The sequence below is a fragment of the Corticium candelabrum genome, chromosome 13 (genome assembly GCF_963422355.1).
Source record: "Corticium candelabrum chromosome 13, ooCorCand1.1, whole genome shotgun sequence".
NCBI classification, from domain to species: Eukaryota; Metazoa; Porifera; class Homoscleromorpha; order Homosclerophorida; family Plakinidae; genus Corticium; species Corticium candelabrum.
In genome coordinates this window covers 5575190-5591912 of record NC_085097.1, presented here as the reverse complement: position 1 = coordinate 5591912, position 16723 = coordinate 5575190, and the positions used below count along the sequence as shown (strand labels likewise).

The 16723-nt window shown below is 45.2% G+C and overlaps 2 protein-coding genes across 3 annotated transcripts; both read right to left on the bottom strand.

Moving 5' to 3' along the window:
• Positions 1-2: 2 nt before the first annotated feature.
• Positions 3-7822, bottom strand: LOC134189015 (uncharacterized). 2 transcript variants are annotated; one of them, XM_062657246.1, is made up of 7 exons: positions 7770-7822; positions 7290-7357; positions 5456-5581; positions 5255-5380; positions 2187-2312; positions 255-380; positions 3-133 (listed from the first exon to the last, which is right to left on the bottom strand). In XM_062657246.1, the coding sequence occupies exons 2-7, from the start codon at positions 7312-7314 to the stop codon at positions 3-5; spliced, it is 660 nt and encodes a 219-aa protein (XP_062513230.1). In that variant the 5' UTR covers positions 7315-7357; positions 7770-7822. The 2 variants fall into 2 exon arrangements, with proteins under 2 accessions (XP_062513230.1, XP_062513228.1); XM_062657244.1 differs by having other exon boundaries at positions 7290-7329; positions 7770-7816.
• Positions 7823-12196: 4374 nt separating this feature from the next.
• Positions 12197-16486, bottom strand: LOC134188573 (nucleobindin-1-like). Its single transcript, XM_062656740.1, is given in 9 exon segments — positions 12197-12466; positions 14011-14189; positions 14273-14498; positions 14872-14898; positions 14900-14956; positions 15017-15084; positions 15141-15231; positions 15901-16015; positions 16080-16486. Coding segments are annotated over 9 exon segments (1320 nt in total). The 3' UTR covers positions 12197-12316.
• Positions 16487-16723: the final 237 nt, after the last annotated feature.

Below are 16723 nucleotides of genomic sequence, written 5' to 3'. Positions count from 1 at the left end.
AACTAACCTTTACCCACATCAGGATGTTCATGATGGAGACTTGATTTCGACATCCTGACACAGTCGGTCATCAGCTTGATTGATTCACTTACTTTACCTTGTAGGTTAAGACACTGACCAAGTGTGAAATGAACTGAAGAAGATAAACAATGATGATATTATAGACAACACATTCAATCAACGTGAGGTGAGTAGAGTTGTTTCAGTAAGAAGAGTGAGACGTCTTACAATTGTATCAGAGAATGAACACATACCACTTGCAAGATCAGGATGATCTTCTGTGTGAGCAGATTTCCTGATCTCAAGTGAATGTCTCAATAATCTTTCTGCATCAGACAGTTTGTTTTGTTTCATAAAACATTCACCAAGTATCCTCATAGCTAAAATAAGAATAAAGGTGAGAATTAAGACACAACAACTTTTCTTGGTAATTGAGTTGCAAGACAACAATCAATGTCTAATATATTTCAATGCACTAGTGAGAGATGAGTTCTTTCTCACACAACATGCAACCACTCTTCCAGTCTGTCCATCATAACTGATTAAACGAGACCTTTCTACAGCACATACCCTGCACACTGACATTGTTGTGTAGCTGTAGAAATGTGCACGGTGTAAGCATGCGCAATAACACCAGCAGTCAACAGTACGTGTGCTTAATAAACGTGTTTGACAACTTGAACACCTTGTGTGTCATGTCTAGCACTTTTAAGCAAGAAAGCCACTATTTCTATTTCCATCAGTTTATTGACGATTACAACTCACAGTAACAACTACATTTCAAGATCTTATGATTTTGTAGTGACAATTAAACACAGACATGCAGACAAACAAGCAGACAGACAACGAACAGATAGAAAGACAGATAAAGAGACAGATACATGGACAAACAAACAGACAGACAGACAGACAGATAAGCAGAAAGACAACCAATCACTCTACCAGCTGGTAAATGCAAACGATGTAACAAGTAATACACAAGCCACGGGCTCTAATACATTAAACGTCCCTTTGTCTGTTTCTTACACATTATGTCAGTATCTAAACAGAATTTTGGCTTTCAGTTTACGTGCTTGAATGTCTGACACACTGACACAGACCAGACAGATAGAAAATAGAGAGAAATCATGGTCAACAAAGACAGATAGCAAAACTAAAAACTGAAGAGATCAACATACAATACACACTCAAGTAAATCCTATACTATAATACGCCAACCCACACTTCCGTCTGTCTGTCTAGATGAATGTCTGTCTGTAACATGCCAACGCCTTTTTCAGATCGTCGCGAACGTGGCAACCCGGTCAAGGTTTTGGCCATTGGAGAGGAACGGTCGAGTCGGACTTTGCCCAGACAGCCTCCGACGGCCAGAAACGAGACTTTGTCAGACTGAAATGAGATGCGCCGGAGTTTGTGTGTTCAATTAATTAACCGAGAATGCGGATGTGACGTGTTCTCCAGCCACTACTACACAACTGGTAGAGTGCAAGATGCGCCTGTTGCAGTCGGCTCACCGGGCTGATTCTGCGTGCGGTGTGACGGAAGGTGCGTCTTCTCATGGAAGTAGCGTGCAAAGCTAGATTGCTACTGCCCATAGGGTGGGGTAGGGGATGTGCTGTGTGCTTGCCAGCCTGTACGCTAGATATTCTTCATCAGCCATGCGCCCGCTGCAGTCGGTGTGGTGCGTCTTCTTCAATGCATGACGTGTAGCGTAGGTAGTGGGATGCTATAAGACAGAACTCTGACTCGAGTAAATATAACGTATGTGTGTGTGTGTGTGTGTGTGTGTGTGTGTGTGTGTGTGTGTGTGCGTGTGCATGCATGTGTGTGTGCATGTGCGTGTAGATTTTGTCTCTAGAGTAACACGTCCATGGACTCGCCCTACAGTGAGACTGTGAGATGGGGCCCGGCTACTCCACGTGCCAAATAATGGACGACTGGAGAAAGTTAATTTTTACGTTTTCTTCGCTTAGGTAGCTACTATCTAGGTGCTAGCGCAATTCCTACCGCCCATAGGGTGGGCGAGGGCTAGTTCATGCAATAATACACAAACTCTCACACATACACAAGCAGGGAGAGAGACAAGAGAAAGACAGACAGACTGGTGGTAAGAGAAACATCATATCCTCTTGTCAAATAAGTTGAAAATCTTTCAAAAACAACAATTACTCACACACAACACTTACTCGATGCCATATCCACATCATTAGCTGGAAGGTGTTTCTGTTGTATTAACAAGCACTCCTCCACTAATGATGTGGCATCGACATACTTGGATTGAAATAAGTAACAATGCCCCAGAGAAGACAAGGCTGTAAGTACAAACAAACAAAAGTCAGTCACACAGTAAATATACCATATACATACAACTACACACTCCATCATATGTGACATACACCAACACATACTAGACAGTGACTTTCACTGACTCTCGGCTTCCCCTTTCTAGACGTTCACCCCACATTCATTTGTCATGTTGGTGACACCAAACGCAGCAAGTACCTAACCGAGAGTTTTGTTGACGTGTTCTTACCGAGAGAAAATGGACCATAGGTCTACGTTTGGTGTGAATTGCAAACATCATGTAAACATTGCATATATAGGAAGCCTTTGCTCAATATCTGCATGTTTTTCACCACACATACTTACACTACTATTTTCTATGTAATAATCTACCCACATGAAGAACAGGCTGCTCAGCTAGTTACTGTGCAAATAAATGCAACTGACTAAATACGCATTCATCTCTTTAAAAACGTCAGTTGATCACAAACTTTCAGATGGCGAGTGTAATTAAGAGTCACTTGGTTAGCAAATGCATTTTCAATCCTAATGATGATTGGCAATTACCGTATTTCTTTGATAGTGGCCGCCCTTGTTCAAAAGCTGCAGCTAAAGAGAATTGTTGAAAATAGAGGCCGCTCTCGAATTGAGGCCGCACTAGTCTGCAGTCTTATTGGTCATGCCGATATCACATGCTTTTGATGCTTCTGCATCAATCTCATTCTATTACACGTACTCGTCTATCAATTGTAACACAATAGTCGTGGTATTTACAAGTAAAGATGCAGAGGTTGGCACCTTCAAATGTCCAATTATGTCAACAGAAAGAAATGTGACATTCAAGTACCAACGTGTCACAGTGTGAAGTAGAGACTTAAAAATAGAGGACACCCTTGAATACAAGCGCCCTTGTTTTGAGAGGCCACAGTTCCGTAACCTTGCCAGAAATAGAGGCCACGGCCACTATTCATACGGTAAGTGAAGTTAGTTGTTACCATCTAGTGACAATTCTCACGTGTACTGGGGAATTAATAAATACAGTGGAGCCTCACTATAACAAACATCAATATAACAAAATAGTCTTGATGTCCTGAACTGGTATGTGTCTCGCATCTTTGGACCCCTGATATAGCAAACTCACTTATTATTATAATGAAAACAATTTTGCCTCACAACACCACCATCCAACATGTCATTCTGGTGATTGAAGACAAAAGTGAAGGTGATGCAGTAGCATCCCATCAAGACCGTCATGATACTGATAAAGAATTAAGACAGTGGCACTGACAGGAAAGACTAAAGTTAATAGTCAACAATCTTAGTGTCTCCTACGATTCATAAATGTTATATCAAGGTTCTACTGTAATTATCATACACGGTGGAATGCTGCCTTTGCATTTCTTTCCATACAGAGAGATAAACAAACAGGCAGACACACAGATACAGACAGACAGACAGACAGACAGACAGACAGAGAAACAGGGAAACACTAATACTTTATTCTCCTAGAGATTCTACTAGTACATTTGCTATGAATTTGTGAAAGCAAACCATTCCTTACAAACAAAAAAGTCATAGATTACTAATGGAGTTAGCCTTGAATGTCAAAATCAAATAATAGACCATCTAGAGCAAACGTCGGTACAAGAAAATGAGTTGACAAAGAAAAGGTGACAAAATGACAATCCAACTGCGAGACAAAGGCAGACGTCAAGCTCAGAAAGCAGAGAAAGTTGTGTACACAACCCTGACTGACAGCAGACGCCAACTGAAGCCACAAGAAGATGATGGGACAAAGAAATGACAACAGGAGACCATCCAGCTGCGAGACGAAGGCGAATGCTAAGCTCAGAAAGTGGGAAAAGATGTGTGCACAACTTTGACAACAGCAGACAGCGACATAAGCCACAAGAAGGAAAGTGAACACAGAGCACCGACAAAGGAAATGACATTGAAGACACATAGACACGAATGACAAAGAAAGGGGCCCCCAACGGGCAACAATGTTCCTTAAGACGGTAGCAGCCAAAGCTGCACACGTTGACTTGAAATTCCTGCTCCCTTAGCTCTCTGATGAATGTACTCTCGCATAATACAAAGTAAAAGACAATGCTACCAACATCCGGGGACAGACAGACAGACAGACAGACACACACACACACACACACGCGCGCGCGCGCGCACACACACACACACACACACACACACACACACACACACAAAAGCAGACAGTCAAACAGTCAGACTAAAAAGCTAACTACATACAGGCTATTGGAATGGTTACACATAATGGCATTTGCACGTGCAATCCTTGCCATAATTATTTAGGGAACATTTGATTTGCAGTTCAGACAGTTACTGCTAGAACTCGCGTTCAATTTAGTTCTAGAACTGTTTGAACTGATTCCGGCAGTCGTCCAAGGACCTGGAACTGCTAGAAAAAATTGATGGTGCACTCTGGTCTAGAACTTCAAGGCTATAACTGGAACACGTCTTTTCTGTAAAGTCACAAAAGTGTGATGGCGCACTATTGAAAGACAGCAATACTCTTAGTTTCCTGCACTCTATCATTCCGTTTGAGAAAGATTGGCGTCTGTCACAAGGTCAACAAGAGGCACAGTTAGCTGAAGTCGCTCTGGTGATCAATGGATCATTAGCTGATGAAGCCGTAGTAGGCGTTGACGTTGTTTTGGTTAGCAGTTCTGATTCACAAAGCAGATTTTTTGTTCGATTTAGTTTTGGTTCTGTCAGTTCCAACAGTTCCAACGCGCCCTCATTTTCAGTTCTAGAACTGCAAATTGATCGTTTCCTAGTTATCATACATGACAAAGGTTCATCTAAACTTCACTGCATCATTTAATCACTTTGAGTGATGTAGACTAGGCTGTATGTATCATGCAGTCCAGTTCACTATTAACTGGATTTTAGTCTAAAATCATAAACATAAAACAAACATTACAATACAACTCACTGTCAGCTAGTGAGAGATTATGTGTCTCAGGATGTTTTCTCATAACTGATAAAAGATTTTCTAGAATTGCTTGTGCTTTCATATATTCTCCATTACGAATGTATGTGTCCCCCAGATTATGAAGCACTGAACAGCAGAACGGAACCACAAACCCCGACTTTAGAATTCTGCAATATTTTCAATCAAAACAACATTCCTCACCTGCCAGTCTTACGTCATCTGTTACTTCTAAGTATTGTTCTGCTATCCCTCTGGCTTGCTCGTAAAATCTAATGGCCTCACTATAATGCCCTTCTTCTGTAAGCTTGCCTCCTTTCTTATTAAGATCTATCAAATATACAATCATTGCTACACTCATGCAAACACAATCTGTTTCTCAGCAACATGCAACATGTCAGACATGCACACACACACACATGTACACACACACAGAGACATACAGACACACACAAAAAAATAAAAATGGCAAATAGATAAAGGAGCTGCCGTTCGTCACGGTTTCACCCCAGCCAGATGGCTGGGTTCCTGTGCACTACGCAGGAGCTATGGGCCGTGCTAAGCAATCTCCTGGAGCCTGGCCAGGTACTCGCAGAAGCACCGACTGCAACGCCAACTGTGGTGTGAGCACCCGGAGTCCCACCCAGACCCCAGTGGCTAATGGACTTTGTCGCAGTCGGCACCTTTGCCACCCAGTCAATGACCAGGCACTCATTTATACTTCTGAGTAAAGAGAGGCAATTGTGTGTTTCTTGCCCAAAGAAATTATGCCATAGCTCGCCATCACTTTGACTTAAACCTGCAACCCTGCAAGATCCCGAATGTAATCACTCCATAAGATAACTCTCTAACCAACACACACACACACACACACACACACACACACACACACACACACACACACACACACACACGGACAAATGGACAAATATCAAGCCCTCCATGACATTTGTGAATGATGTCAACCTTAATTAAGGTCAGTTGCGGAGATACCTCCCTTGCCTCTATAGACAGGGCCTCCATGCACTACGTGGAAGCTTAGGGCCAGTGCTACAATCCACCTGGAGCTTGGCCAAAGTCATCCAGGGGCACTGATTATGGCGCAGCTTTGGGACTGGACACCAAGGCCCACAAGTACCCGTCTGCATGATGTTACTGCCAAGCTAGCAGTCATGTCCACCCCAGTCAATGACCAGGTACTCATTTATACTCCTGAGTCAAGAGAAGCAATTGTGTGTAAGTTTCTTGCTTAAGGAAATTATGTCATACCGTATTCGCCCGTAATAATGCCCTGGGCGTAAATAGAAAAGAAACGCTTTTTTTCTGGGCGTATACTAGGGCATGGGCGTTATTTTGGTCCCAGGCGTATACATGGTCGCAAAATGCTGTCATTTGGCCAGTCATCATCTAAATACTTGAAGACAGAAATACCACAAATGCTTGCAATTATCCATTTGCAAGATCAAAGGTACTGGTATCCCTATAGCATCAGCATGCACGCAGAAACTAAAACACTGTACATACATGGTCGGCCTGAAGCCTGTCAAGAGCATCAGGGTCGGTAATTGCAACAAAGACATGAGTCTAGCGGTAAGCACTTTAACTCAACACTGACACCAGCTCATCAAACGCATGCAGACGGAGACGAATGTTCTGCAGACTCATTTTGTTTTGTCTGCGCATCCGTATCCTAGGCTTATACTTGGGCAAGGGCGTATAGTTGGGCATGGGTGTTTTTTCGGGCTGAAAGTTCTGACCTGTCACACATGGGCGTATCTACGGGCATGGGCGTTATTACGGGCGAATACGGTAGCTCGCCATCACTGCGACTTGAACCTGCAACCCTGCAAGGTCCCGGATGTTTTGATTCTCCAAATGCACTCTCTAACCAATTAAGCTACAGGACACACACACACACACACACACACACACACACACACACACACAGACACACACACACACACACAATCTCAGCTCATTTCTCCTCATTTCTCAACATTAACTAAAACATGATCATTTCCCATATTGCAATGCTTACCTCTGATCTCTTTCTTGATATCCATCTGTTAACAAAAAGTCTAGATGAAAACATAGAGTTGACAAAGTCTAGAGACAAACAATCTCACAATAATTAATTAAAACTCGTAATTAGAACATTTCACGGGCTACACGACATCAACTAAATTTAGTGCAATGCTTACAAAATTCCCGTATAACCATACTCCTACTTTCTCAGTCACGTGACTAGGAGGGGCTAACTCAACTTGTGAGGTGCTTGCGTACAAATTATGCGAGAACAGAACACGAATCGAACGCAACACAAACGCTAGAACTGCAAATACGTTGCGCAAACTGATCTCAATCAAAAGTAACCGTCGAGACGTCTCAACATTCAAACAAACGTGAGATTGAGTAGCAACGAAGACGTCGCCTACACCGAAAAGGCGCAATATCATCTGTTCGTCCCTCACTCTGCCTCCTTCCTACTATTAACTTTGTGGCAATGACGTAGACATACTTGTAGTGCAAGTGATGCAGCAGGAATGACGAATTGAACTGTGAACGACGACAGCAACAAGATGTGCCCGGTCACGTGGGTAAGTAGGCAAAACAAATCTGCACACCCGGATGTGTAAAATTTGCACATTAATTAATTTTACGGAGTATACAATCGTGAACTCAACGAGTTCTAGTATTTAGAACTTCAACCTATGAGATATCACAACAGAAATGGACGTGGTCCTATATAGGTCTTCATCGAGCTTCTGGTGTAGCGTGTGTGTGTGTGTGTGTGTGTGTGTGTGTGTGTGTGTGTGTGTGTGTGTGTGTGTGTGTGTGTGTGTGTGTGTGTGTGTGTGTGTACAAACAAATCTCAAATTTCTCCTCCCCATGACCACGTTTCATGATAGGACCTACCTTACAAAATCGTTTCCGTGTCCGACTACAGATGAGTCTAGGAACGATTCGTGCAAGTGACCACATCGCGAAGAAAATGCTTCATGAACGTTCGTCGCCCCATCCTTTTGTATTGTAGCTAGAGACTGTGTGTACATGACAACCAAGAAACACCTTCAGGAGTTGAATGCCACCTACAGTCAACTATTCACACGTCCCATACTACAATCAATTCTTTACTACACTGTACTGCATCTAACACTGTTGATAGTCAAAGTTTGCTGATATCAATTTCTATGTCAGTAAATACCATAACACTGTCGTTACAACGGAACTGAGTGCATACTTAGACTGTACATTTCAATTGTCTTGATCACGATCGCAAAACGACGACTACCTATAGAGATAGTGCGTGCGGGGGCGAGGAGTAGGCGTTCCCTGTAGTACCCGTATTTGCCGCCATTTTAGGGGGCAAGTTTCTGTCCTCGGCGGGTATCTCTCTTTGCGACGGCGGCTTGTACAACATTTCAAGGACGTTCAACTGCGTGTTAGATAGTACGGCGACAGTATACTAATTGCGAAAGATTTAATTAAATCAATTTTATCGGTGAATTCGCGAGTTTGACGTGATTTCGTAGTCTGATGGTCGAGTGCGATAAAGCTAATTCTTAGAATAGAGATTATGGAACAGAAGTCTAGAAGCCTCTCCGACGAATCGCAGAAGCGATACGAGGAGAAAGTTGCACCTGCGGGCCTAAAGACAGGTAGAACGGAGGCTCAACTGTGGACGGAGAAGCAAGAAGTATTCCCGACATGAATTGGAGTGACATGATGTTGTATATGATTGTATGCTGTTAGGTGTACTAGACCTTTCTTGAGACGAACAAATCTCTCTCTACTGGAAGTGATCGTAGCAACCTAACCCATCCTTGCAGATGGTACCCAGACAGGATTAGTTGAGTCATACACAAAGAATGGCTTTCCTAGAATTATTCAGAGTAGCATAGATTACTCTTTTAGTACAGAAAATACTAGAAATGGCAGCTCTACCAGACAGAAAGTGCTCAGAGCAAACACGCGAATGCTGCGACGGCTTCCAGTCCTTTCTGTCTACTAGGCTGGAGATCCACGCTGCCCGTTGTCTGTTGCTCAAATGACGCGTTTCAGGTCCCTGACTGGTTGGTATAGCCGGTATAGACTAAAAACGTATGTTGCTGCCCTGAATTCTACGATCGTGGCAGCCGAAAACAGAGCAACTCGTAGCAATGCTAGTATGCTTGCCCCCTAAGATGGCGACTTCCGGGATATCACGTGCTTGTGACGTCAAACGCACTATCTCTATACGGTATTACAAGGCCTTTATACGTAATCTAGACTACTAGGAAGTTTGCATGTTGAAACAAATACGTATCTAGTGTCTAGCTAGGACTCGGCGTTTTAGTTGACGGTTTGAAAGCTCCGTTGGAAGTGTTACTCACGAACGCGAGGCGCCTACGGATATCGTACAACTAGTTAATTAACAATGACATTGTTTGCAGTCAGTACAGTTTAAACACAAGAAGACACTGTGACGTCTACTTCAGAGCTGATCATGTACACCCCTAGCTAGTCACATCGATCGTATGTCACAATCCCATATTGAGTTTACCAATACCAACGTGAAGGACTGTTGCTTATTTAGATCTAGTGGATGAACGCACTCAAGAATGGAATAAACTCACAAAGCAAAACTTTGCTGAGCAAACTGACAAATGAAACTAAAATTACCATGGACGTGTAGAGCATTATCTCATATATACACTCAGGAATAATAGAGTTGGTATATGTAATAATTAAAATACAGTTTTTATGTTATTTATCGTGTGGTTTCAAACTGAAATTCATATGCCTGTGGTTGAGTGCACAGACAAAGTCATAAAATTTTTGATTCCGTGTTTTATCTATGTGTGGCAAGGTGTGGATCTACACATTCCAAGTCACTTGTACATAGACTTGCCTAGAGAGTGTGATTAGAAGGCAATTACACCTCTAGATCAGCAGACGTAAATACAGGGCTGATACAGGGGAGGTGGACCGGGTGGCTATTTATCCACCCTCCCTTTTTCTCAAAGTTTTTGTACACCACCTTGTACATTAATTGTAATTTTTGTACATAGTTATTATACAATAAAGTTAATTAAACTAAATTCAAAGCCCTTCCGTTTGCTTTATTAATATGGATATTGAGGGGGGCAAGTGGACTCAGATTTACTCACACACTTAGGTATCTGTTCACTTCTACGTATCCAGCACAATTTCTTCACACATCAATATGAGTCACCTACCGGCAATAGCTGGTCACCCTCTCTGCAAGAATCCTGGAGCAGCCCTGAAATACGTGGTATTACTTAAAAGTCATGATCAGATAATATTACATATACCACTATACAATCTGCTCCAGAAGTACTACAGTATCAACTTCTTGGCTTCGGGTGGCAATTATACACTCCAACTGATGAGCATGCTCTACATGTACCTACTGTATTTTTCCACACAAAATATCCAAAAGACACAGACAGTAAGAACACTCTGTTGAATGATTAATCATGAAGCAACAGAAATGCCCAATTAATATTATAGAATAACAACAAATATAATCAGTTGTAGATTTCAATGTTTAGTGAAGAATGAATTTGCTCTGAAAATTAATAGTTGTGACATGTGTGTGTGTGTGTGTGTGTGTGTGTGTGTGTGTGTGTGTGTGTGTGTGTGTGTGTGTGTGTGTGTAGATTACGAGAAACAATTATGAAGGTATGACGTCATGTTGCGGTGAAATCAAACATCAGGTGACATGCACGGATCACTTTATTTTATTTATTTTTTCAAATTCATATTAATTCACAACTCACACAGTAAAATGTTCCCTTCCCCGTATTTCTCTTGTCTTCCTGGCGACGTCACCAAGCAATTGGACTTATTGGGTCAGTCTTGATAGAATTGTGGGTGGCGTACCCAAAGAGGCTTTTCAGGTCGCCCAAGATCCTTTTCTGCCACAATATCAACCGCCCACTTAAATGATGTTTCGCAACGCCGCTTCTTGTTAAAATGCTATCAACCAAGGCCATCTTTGCTCTCACTTTCCTAAAATATTGCGGCACAGTAATATAACAAACCTTATCTGTTGCCGGTTGGAGGAGATTAAAAATGCCCAAAGGCGGTAATAATCTGATGATACGTCGTCCAGAGTCATGGATTCAATTCTGGCCTCCACTCTGAAGCCACCTGCCTCTGCCTAATGGCATGCTAGGCGATCGTTATAATTGTGTAGTACCGATCCAACCGAGTCCGACCTGCTGATTTGATGGTGGGCACATTTGCTAGTTGGAAAGTACGGACTGCCTTCAGCAAGTGGAAAAGAAGGTTGTAGTATTTTATGTACTTTACGTTCTGCAGGTTCGTGAAATGTGCGTGTGTATATATATGTGTGTGTGTGTGTGTGTGTGTGTGTGTGTGTGTGTGAGTGAGTGTGTTTATGCGTGGGTCGATAGCTAAATTGGTTGGAGAGTCATCCTATGAAGTGATCACATCCGGGACCTTTCAGGATTGCACGTTCAAGTCACAGTGATGGCGAGCTATGGCATACTTTCCTTGCGCAAGAAACTTACACACAATTGCCTCTCTTGACTCAGGAGTATAAATGAGTACCTGGTCATTGACTGGGGTGGCAAATGGCTCCGACTTCGACAAAGTCCATCAACCACTGGGGTCCAGGTGGGATTTCGGGTGGCCACACCACAGTTGGCGTCGCAGTCGGTGCTCCTGTGAGCACCTGGCCAGGCTCCAGGAGATTGCTTAGCATGGCCCATAGCTCCTGCTTAGTGAACAGGAACCCAGCAATCTGGCTGGCAGGCATTACCGTTTAACGGCAGCTCCTTATCCATTTGCCATTTTGTGTGTGTGTGTGTGTGTGTGTGTGTGTGTGTGTGTGTGTGTGTGTGTGTGTGTGTGTGTGTAGATTATCAGGAACAATTATGAAGGTATGACGTCATGTCGAAGTGAAATCAAACATCAGGTGAAGTTCACGAATCACTTTATTTTTCATTTATTTTTCAAATTCATATTAATTCACAACTCACACAGTAAAATGTTCCCTTCCCCGTATTTGCTGCCTACAAACGAAATTGGTCAATTTTACTGTCTACCTGCCTTTTCGGGCTCTTTGTTTTCTTCCTGTTTGGGCTGCTTTGCATGTTCCTCTTTTGTTTCTTGTGTTTCCTGCTTCACTTCCGGTTCCTTCTGTTCTTGATGTACTGCTGCTTCAGTTTCATGTTCAGTCTGATGCTAAGACACACAGAAATGGTTACATCAGCTCCTTGTATTGCGTGTATATAAGGATGTGTGTCCAGTTAGTCACTCGACTGTCTGCACCATCCATCTGTTTGCCTATTGCCTGGTCATATCTCTTGATGGTTAATGGGTAGAGAGTTTACAAATAATCTGCATTTTTGCCTGTTTCTCTGCTTGCCCACCACCCACCTGCTTGCCACCCAACCCTGCTTGCCTACTCACCCCTGCTTTCTTACCCACCCATGCTTGCCCACCCACCCATGCTAGCCCTCCCACTCACCTGCTTGCCCGGCCACCCGCCTGCTTGCCCGGCCACCCGCCTGCTTGCCCGGCCACCCGCCTGCTTGCCCACCCACCCGCCTGCTTGCCCACCCACCCGCCTGCTTGCCCACCCACCCGCCTGCTTGCCCGCCTGCTTGCCCACCCACCCGCCTGCTTGCCCACCCACCCGCCTGCTTGCCCGCCTGCTTGCCCACCCACCCGCCTGCTTGCCCACCCACCCACCTGCTTGCCCACCCACCCACCTGCTTGCCCACCCACCCACCTGCTTGCCCACCCACCCACCTGCTTGCCCACCCACCCACCTGCTTGCCCACCCACCCACCTGCTTGCCCACCCACCCACCTGCTTGCCCACCCACCCACCTGCTTGCCCACCCACCCACCTGCTTGCCCACCCACCCACCTGCTTGCCCACCCACCCACCTGCTTGCCCACCCACCCACCTGCTTGCCCACCCACCCACCTGCTTGCCCACCCACCCACCTGCTTGCCCACCCACCCACCTGCTTGCCCTCCCACCTGCTTGCCCTCCCACCTGCTTGCCCTCCCACCTGCTTGCCCTCCCACCTGCTTGCCCTCCCACCTGCTTGCCCTCCCACCCACCCGCTTCCCTCCCACCCACCCGCTTGCGCTCCCACCCACCCGCTTCCCTCCCACCCACCCGCTTCCCTCCCACCCACCCGCTTCCCTCCCACCCACCCGCTTCCCTCCCACCCACCCGCTTGCCCTCCACCCACCCGCTTGCCCTCACCCACCCGCTTGCCCACCCACCCGCTTGCCCTCCACCCGCTTGCCCTCCACCCGCTTGCCCTCCACCCGCTTCCCCACCCACCCGCTTCCCCACCCACCCGCTTCCCCACCCACCCGCTTCCCCACCCACCCGCTTCCCCACCCACCCGCTTCCCCACCCACCCGCTTCCCCACCCACCCGCTTCCCCACCCACCCGCTTCCCCACCCACCCGCTTCCCCACCCACCCGCTTCCCCACCCACCCGCTTCCCCACCCACCCGCTTCCCCACCCACCCGCTTCCCCACCCACCCGCTTCCCCACCCACCCGCTTCCCCACCCACCCACCTGCTCGCCCACTCACCTGCTCGCCCACTCACCCACCTGCTCGCCCACTCACCACCCCTGGTTGCCACCCAGCCACCCCTGCTTGCCCTCGAAACCCCTGCTCGTCCCTCTTTACTCGTACTCGTCTGTACAGCAATTGATGTTTTGTCATTTGTCTACTCCATCTCAATTTCAAAATTACCGGTTGATCTTCGGCTGGCTTCACTTCAATAGGCTGGTGTTGGGTGTCGACTGGATGCACCTCCTGTTGCTGTTGAACAACAAGTGGATGATTTGTCACATGTACAGTCTCTTGTTGTTCAACATGTAGCTCTCCTTGCTGGGCATTGTGTCCTTCATCTCCTTGTAATTCATTCTTGTCTAACACACAAAGTGAATTTCAAGTCACAACATCAGAAGGACAATTTATGACGTCAATCACTCCAATTAAATTTCTTTGATACCTTCATGGTGTTCGCTTCGATTGTCTTCCTCCATTAAACATCTGGATTCCTCATCCATGGACTCCATTTCTTCCTGCAGCATCCTTTCGTACTCGTCCATCTCTTCATCACTATAGAGGTCATCCTCATCAAGACCTTTCCAGCCTTCATCCTCGCTGAACTGCTGTAGTTCGGTCAAATCCATGAATTCGTTGAATGAAACGAGTCCGTCCTGATCTTTATCAACCTGTTCCAATTGAAAGATAAGAAACACAACATCTCGGTTGCTACATTACAACAATAGCTCAACATGTTCAAACATCAGAATTCTATTACATTGCAGTCACTCGGCCTCCACTCAACTGACTTACTACGCTAACATTCTATACAAGCCACACATTTGTCCTTAGTATTGCATTGGTATTCTGACTAGATCAGATGATCAGCTAACACCCCAACTCAATTACAGACTCGGTGCATGACCACAAATTCTTGCAGTGAACTAACATTGTCACTCAAAGATGCTCAGATAATCATCAGCAGTCACAGACTTTGTGGCCACAACAGCACACAAAAGCATCCAACGTGTCCACCTACCTAAACTGTCCGTCTCAGCTCACCTCGTTCAAGACGTGTTCTCTCATTTATTCGAGCTATTTCTTCTTGCATTTCTACTGTCTCATCGTCTCCATAGATCTTGGATACCTACCAAACACCAAACATCCATTCCAGACACATCCAACAACGAACCTTATTGTCTGTCACCTCATGAATAAACAAAGCTTCCAACTCAAACGTATCAAGGTATCCATCATCACTTGTGTCTGTACACACTAACATTAAGAAAGTAACTATTGTCTTGTTTGATGTGCTGGAGAGTGTGAATAACCGTCTAGTTGGAAGAATGTTCTTGGATCGAAATCTCCTTTATCAAGACCATCCTCCTCTTCCCAGACTTCCTCAAACTGGGACTTGCTTCCCTACACGTGGAATCAACAACAACATTGAATATATGAGATTGGATATTGTGAATAGTATGTACAGCAATAAAATAGGAATATAGGCACACGTGTTGGGCATACGAATGGACAGACAGATAGACATACAGGTTGACAAGATGGCTGAATGCATGGACACACACACACACACACACACACACACACACACACACACACACACACACACACACACACACACACACACTAGACGGTTTCGTCACGCCAGATCCAGGAATACATCAGCTGTGCACAGACGGACAGACGGAAGACACAGGCAGATGAACAGACATAGAGACAGACAGACAGACAAACAGACAGATGGACACACACACACACACACACACACACACACACACACACACACACGGATAGCCAAACACAGAAGAATGGACAGATAGACAGACACACAAACAGACAGATGGATAGACACACAAACAGATGGACAGACACATAGACAGACAGATGGGCAGACACACAGATGGAAACACACACACACACACACACACACACACACACACACACACACACACACACACACACACACACACACACACACACACACACACACACACACACACTCACACAGATGGATAGACACACAAACACACAGATGGAGAGACAGAGACAGACAGACTAAAAACATGTTCTCACACTCATACAACCTTGTCCACATTGAACAAGCCGAGCCAGCCCACTCCAACTTTGGTCCAGCACATTTACATTGGCACATTCAACGGACAGCACCAAACCGGCACAGTCCATCCCACTCAAACATGCCAATGTACTAACTGAGTACGACAATTATTCTATTTGCATGATGCACTTCGTACCTTCTGAGTAAGACTCGCTGCCCTGCGGTTGTCGAAATCTTTTCCTTCTCGACTGTTACTTCCTGGTGCTCAACCGAAGTCTCCATTTCTCCTCTATCCTCGTCCGATAACGGACCTTCTCTCTCTTCAATCGGTTTCTCTCGTTTGGTGTCAATCACGACGTCGATACTCGAATCTTCACCCTTCGATTCCATCACCTCGTCTTCTGTGATCTCCACTGACGAAGTTACTTGCATGTCGTCAGTTGCGATGCTCTCGATTCGTTCTGATGTCGAGGCGTCTGGAATCGACGAAAGCACACTTTCGTTGTTTTCACTCGTCTTTGGCTTCTTCATGTCGCTTGACGTCGCTTCCTGTTGCCTTGACTCTCGCCTCTGTTTCATGCCTGACTTGAAGGGTGCAGACATATCTAAGAGGATAATACAATTATGATGTCAGATGGGATGTGTGGGTACATTTGAGGTGTGGCATACGGTTGGATGTTGAGAAATCAGCTGCAAGCTTCTTCTGGCGTTTCTCGCGCATGATCTCTTCGAACCTCTTGACTACAATGTTTTGTACTGTAGAAGACGCCTGAGGAATACAGAAGGGATGTGAATGAAAGCACTGGAAGGGATGGAAGATGTGCAATCAACTGGGAAGGA